We start from the raw sequence: 6,000 nt of genomic DNA, 5'->3' as shown, positions 1-6,000 counted from the left end.
TCTTAGAGAGTCACAAGCATTCGGGTTCTTTGGCTGGAACATCACAGATGAGGAGTGGAACCACTCTTCTTGGAGTGTTTGTTTCCCAGCCAATTCTAATCCTGTGGCACTTGGCCCACGTAAGCTCGATTGACCCACTGCTGTATGGTAAGTGGGTCCAGTGAGTACCCACCTTTATTCCTTTTGATAGAAGATTTCTCCATTCTCACCTTTGCACAGTTTTCTGCATACTTTTTTGACCCACTGCTGTATGGTAAGTGGGTCCAGTGAGTACCCATCTTTATTCCTTTTGATAGAAGATTTCTCCATACTCACCTTTGCACAGTTTTCCTGCATACTGTTTGTGTCATCTTTGTTCAACTGAGGATTCAACACCAAACACGAGATGGACATATTTTTGAATTTTTATTAATTATTTTGTTCCACCTAGGGAACTTTGGACTTTATTAGTTCATTCATCTTTGTTTAAAGTCACATATATTGGACATTACAGTTCATGGTTTTTGTTTTTTCTAGCGCTACACTATATGTTTATTATTCAATATAAAATATTACTTGTGAACATCCTATATTTGCCCTTTTTTAGGCCCTGTCTTACCTTTTGCGTGTTTTTTTTTTAATCTAGTCTTCACAGAAGTCAGCAGCACAAGCTCCAATTTTATACACAGAGGAATGACACAGCGTTAATCCCTGCCCCCCCCCCCCCCCCCCCCCCCCATTTTTATTGCAATGTGCATCTTCTTACAAACTTTCAGTAAGAGAGACAGTTTAAAATGCAAAGGGCTTTAGAAACCTCATACAGGAGAAAAAGTTGGTTCGGCAAAAGATTAAATATAAATTGGTGGCAATAACTGTGTGCGGAGGCGCACAGAGTACAGAGTGTCTAACCTCAGTGTAGCTGAGCTCTCTCCCACTGCTACAGTTGTCACATAGACAGTGTAGTGGCTGAGGAATTTTGTAGCTGGGTGGGCAGAGCCTGATAGGAATTCAGACACACTAGGTTCCCATTAGGTCCGCTCCCCTTGTAATTGATTGCAGGTAGTGGCCGAATTCCTTAGCCAAATAGATGGCTTGCTATTAGCTATAGAATACGCTCTTGCTTGCTGTCAATCATAAGGAGAGACTGGACCTAATGGTGAACAGTGCTGGATTACCCAATAGGCAGAGTAGGCACCGGCCTTTAGCGCCTTACACCATTTAAGGGTCCCGCGACAACGGATCAAAATAATAATCAAAATTATAATCCTGAAAGAAATTGATCTGACCCTGAAAGAAAACAAATTCTAATTTAGGATGCTTTCCTAAACTGTATAAAAAAGATAGAAAAAATGAATTAACTCAAAGAAACAAAAAACAAAACACAAAACAAAAAACAAAACTTTACATAAAAGACTCTATAGAGAAAATACTGTATTAATGTAATATATCCAATAACAACTTAAAGTACATAAATCATAGACATCAGGTTCACATTATAGTTTGTTTCCTAAAAGCTCATCTTCTTTCAGCTGTCAGTTTGTAAAAAAAATTGGTGCAACCTATGTACATGTAATGTACAGTAGTAATGGTCATCTCTATCTAGCAACCAATGTGCACACTACTTAGTTCAATCCCACTAGAGTGCGCGCATGAGAATCCTCCAGAAACCTGACAGAGGGATCCTAAGGCTTCGAATGCCTAGGGGCCTCCACAGAGTTTAATTCAGCACTATGATGATGAACTAGTCCCTTCATCATCAAGCTCCACTCACTGTCAGGTTCATTGGTTACTAGAAACCTGCGAGCTAGGAAGCCGACAGCATCCTTAACAAACAGTGATAGATGGGGTGAGCAGTGTACAGAGCAATGTACAGAGAAAGGCACTCTGCCTTTCTCTGTACACCAACTTAGATTTGGTCTTAATTACACACAGTTTTGTTATCCCTGACTTGGAGGTAGCTCTTTTCGCATTTAGTGCAGCCATAGCGGCACTATGTAAAAGAACTACCAGATTCTGGTCAGCCTCTGAGGTGAAGCTACTGAAACAGGTGGCAGTGATTTTTGAAACTGGCACAGGCCTTTTGAATGACCATATCAACAGAAAAGTGTTATTAGTACTATATTAAAAGGTTACTTCACCTTCGTGGGAAAAAAAATATTGCAAATAAAAAAAAAATAATAATATAGCATATACAAACGTGACACCAGCTATATTATAATTTAAGATTAAAAATTACATTTTCTTTTCAGTCTGCAGTGCTATAATTTTCTGTAAAATGAAATGCAATATGGCAACCTGGAAGCATTCTTTACACAAATGGTGTATGGAACGTCCCCCAGAAATGTAAAATCAGATTTTGGGCATCTTTGCATCCTCTGCAACAAACATTTCAGTTTTGTGAGTTACTCCCAAATCGTTAATTGGGTCTAAAGAGATTCAGAACCTGCCACTTTCCTCATTAGAGGTCTGCAAGTGCAGCAGCTGATCAATAATGAAAAGTCACTCCCATTCACATTCACTTGGCACACGGACACAGACAAACAGTTACTCTTCAGAGTAACAAAAGGTCTGAATCTGCAACAAAATTTGCTAACATCCCTGCAATGTACACAGATCACCCAGTTACTCTTTAAATTCCCCGGATAATATTTTATGACATCAAAGTCATGGCTAGGCTCTGTATTATATGTTTAGTTAGTAAAATAAAGAATTTTGTATAAATAGTAACAGGTTACCTAACCTATGTTTATTAATTACTGAATTTAAGAAAAAAAATTAAGTATATCTAAAGCCAAAACTTATTTTATTTTCATTTTGGCATAGTAGGAAATGGTTAAAACCCCTGTCAGTTTTTATTTTTTATTTTTTGCTATCTGTGTCTCATTGGAAAGATTTGTCTTTATTTTCTGTTATGTAGGCGCAACAGATAGTAAGAAGAAATCTCTCCAGTGTAACGAAAATGCCCTCTTAGACAGCTGTCACTAAACTAATGTCTCTATTGAAAGATTTCCCCCTATGCCTGACCTGTTAACAACTAAAAAAAAAAAAATTGTTTTTGTGTGTCAAAAATGTGTTAGCCCCAGTGAAAGTGATCACGAAATAGACAAAAACACCCCAAAAAAGCTTTGGCTTTAGATATTTTTAAAATTATTTTTATTAGTTTTGGGCTTTAAAATAAAATTGACCCTAAAGAAATTCAGTAATGTGTATTTTGGTTTGCAAAATAACACATCATTATTATTTCAGATATTTCAGATTGTTCAATGTATACATACAATATTTACCTGGTATACAGTATCTCCAGCAAATAGCCACATAATGTGTTTTGAAACACATTAGCACTGAGATTGACATACTGATATGTTAACCCAAGCTTTCATACATTTTAAGCCTGATAAGTGTTCAAATTTTAAATTTGACAAAGTTAGTCTGCGCATTTCAAGTTTTGCCCATGTAGTATTGTGATATGTATGTATTATAACAGCATTTAATCAAATGCTTTACTTTGCAGAATACAAATACTGTATATATTTAAATTTTATAGATTTTAAATTGTTTGGCAGCAGCTGAATACTTTCCTAGTTCTTCACAAGCTTCTTGAGTCAGGCATATTGGCTCAGATATGATTACGTTAAATGGCTCAGACCAATCCCAATTTCTCTGCATCTTTACCTTTAGTCTCTATATGGTCTGCAGTGTATTATTCACATTGTATACAGTCTTGCCCAGCTCTATAGTGCCCTATTAGGAGGAGAAGCATAGACCACAACATTCCATGCAGATTTCAAGGCAGTCAGCTGATTCACAGCAGGCATCTACAATGCCCCAGTCAGTGCTACACGAGTCTGCACAATCAGGACATCCACCAATGGAGCAGCATGAGCAGCATATCCCAGCAGAGTCAGGCGAACATGAACCACATGTTAAGAAGATCCAGAAGAATATTACACAGGGAAAGAAACTGACAGAACAACAGAGCCAGGGTACAGTGTACACAGCAATCTGAAAATAGTAAAGGTGCTTAGTGAGATACTAGAATTAGTATTAAAACATCTGTCTACTGAAATCCTTCTTACAGTAGATAATCTAATTAAAATTTTACTACTCTAAATAAGGACTTTGTGTAGTCTTAATATGTTTATCTACCCCGTGGTGCCATGGTGCACCCATAAGACTGTGCGTCACTTCATCAATATAAGATGCACTAGGCTACTGGCACATTTCTTTCCGGATGCTGGCATGGGGCAAAATTGATGGGGGGTGGGGGGGGGTCATGAGAGTAAGCACTATTTGGAAAAATACTCCCTTTTTACCTGTCTCAAAGCATTCCCCACATGTTTAATAGTATGGGGAGGAATAGCAACATAAAAATAGCTCACTAGCCTCTAGCCATTGCATGCCGTATGCCCAAATCCTAGGAGTGAAGAGTTGAAGAACTTCAAGTGCTGACCTCTGGCTTTCAGCACCGTGGATAGGGTATACATGCTTCTAAACATACATTCCTGACACAGCATGACTGCATATATGTATGGGTAGGCTCCACCCCCTGCCCTATCTCAGGACCGGTTATACTATAAGAGTAGGTCTCCCCCCTGCCCAGCACTTCTCTTTTTTTCCCTCACTGCTACAGCCAGTTATGCTACTGCTGAAAGCAGAATTTTTTTTTTCCCTCACTTTTGCTTCTGGCCAAGCCGCACAGGTTCAAGCCTCTCCTGTGTCGAAGCTCCCCACTGTACAGGCAGACATGAACGCCTATATGGGGGAGACCTCTCCCCTCAGGATCCAGGAAGAAAGGGGGGTGAGGCATCTGGTCTCTAGGGATTGCTCCTTTATCATGATGCCATGGATGGACATTAATTGGACTTTGTTTGGACTTGAAGCATGCAGGTGGTAAGGCACCACATGGTGCACAAATCCATATTATTCAGTTACTGATGCAAGTATGTGGTTAAGCTTGCATTTCTTAAAGGTTGTGGTTTGTGTCTGCAAAACTGCACACCTGATAGCAGGTGTGCTGTGCTGGGCTGAAGCCTTTCTATTAAGTGAACAAGCCTGGCCCTACAGTCTTGACTTATTTTCTGCAGGTATGCTGTTAGTTTGCATTTCTGAAAAGCATATATCACACATGCGAATATTACTGGCTGTCCATAGTGCCACTCTGTTACTAATGTTTCACAGGTTGAAGTCTGTGTCTGCAGTATTGCTAATGCTTGGACTGATAACAGGTGATACTGAGCCCTTTCCTATTAACACAGGGCCTGGCCCTGCAGACTGGGCTCACTGTGTATTGATGCTTGGTTGTGGTATGATCCTTGTGTATCCACGGATCCACGGGTACATTCTTAGATCCGAGAACCTCCTATTCTCCTTCCTGAGATCCAACACCTCATACATCGTGGCCAACGGTATCTTCCAAATTCATACATGTTTTATCTAGATGCTGCAGACCAAGAAGTGGAGGTCTCACCTTTAGTCTTTGAAATCCTATGGAAGTCAGAACGCCTACTCCAGGCTTCAAGTACATTAGATATGAGAAAACCTACAGAACTTAAAGAATTGCTGTAAGGATTGAATTGTAAACAAGTAAGCCTAGAGACGGCATTAAAGGATACATGAAACTCAGTCGTGTCCTTACTCTCTGGGATCCAGTAACGGTTGCATATCTTGGCAACCAATTCCAAAAGACCTGGGTAGATTATTCTTTCCCCCATAGGGTTTTCCAAATAGTGTGAGACACATTGGGGGTTATTTACTAAAGGAAAATCCACTTTGCACTGCAAGTGCACTTGAAAGTGCACTGAAAGTGCACTTGGAAGTAAAGCCGCTGTAGATCCGAGGGGGACATGCAAGGAAATAGACATGTGCATTCCGCTTCGTTCCGAATCGAAATTCGGACGAATTTTTCATTATTCGGAAATTCGGATGCATCCGAATTTCCGAATTAGAAAAGTAAAGAATTTAAACGAATCCGAAAAAAAACGAACGAATTCGAAAACATATTCGAATCAAATTCGAAAACAT

General features: G+C 39.5%; 1 protein-coding gene across 1 annotated transcript in view; it reads right to left on the bottom strand.

Annotated features, from left to right (window-relative positions):
* Positions 1–823: 823 nt before the first annotated feature.
* MDFI (MyoD family inhibitor) overlaps positions 824–6,000 on the bottom strand; it is a 97,820-nt gene continuing 92,643 nt past the window's right edge. The window contains 2 exon segments of the mRNA XM_073617999.1: positions 824–3,906; positions 3,908–3,981. Coding sequence (XP_073474100.1) covers positions 3,724–3,906; positions 3,908–3,981 — 257 coding nt within the window. The 3' untranslated portion in view covers positions 824–3,723.

The sequence above is a fragment of the Aquarana catesbeiana genome, linkage group LG02, assembly GCF_042186555.1.
Source record: "Aquarana catesbeiana isolate 2022-GZ linkage group LG02, ASM4218655v1, whole genome shotgun sequence".
NCBI lineage: Eukaryota > Metazoa > Chordata > Amphibia > Anura > Ranidae > Aquarana > Aquarana catesbeiana.
Note: the sequence above shows the minus strand (reverse complement) of the source record. Positions and strands in the feature narration are given on the sequence as shown.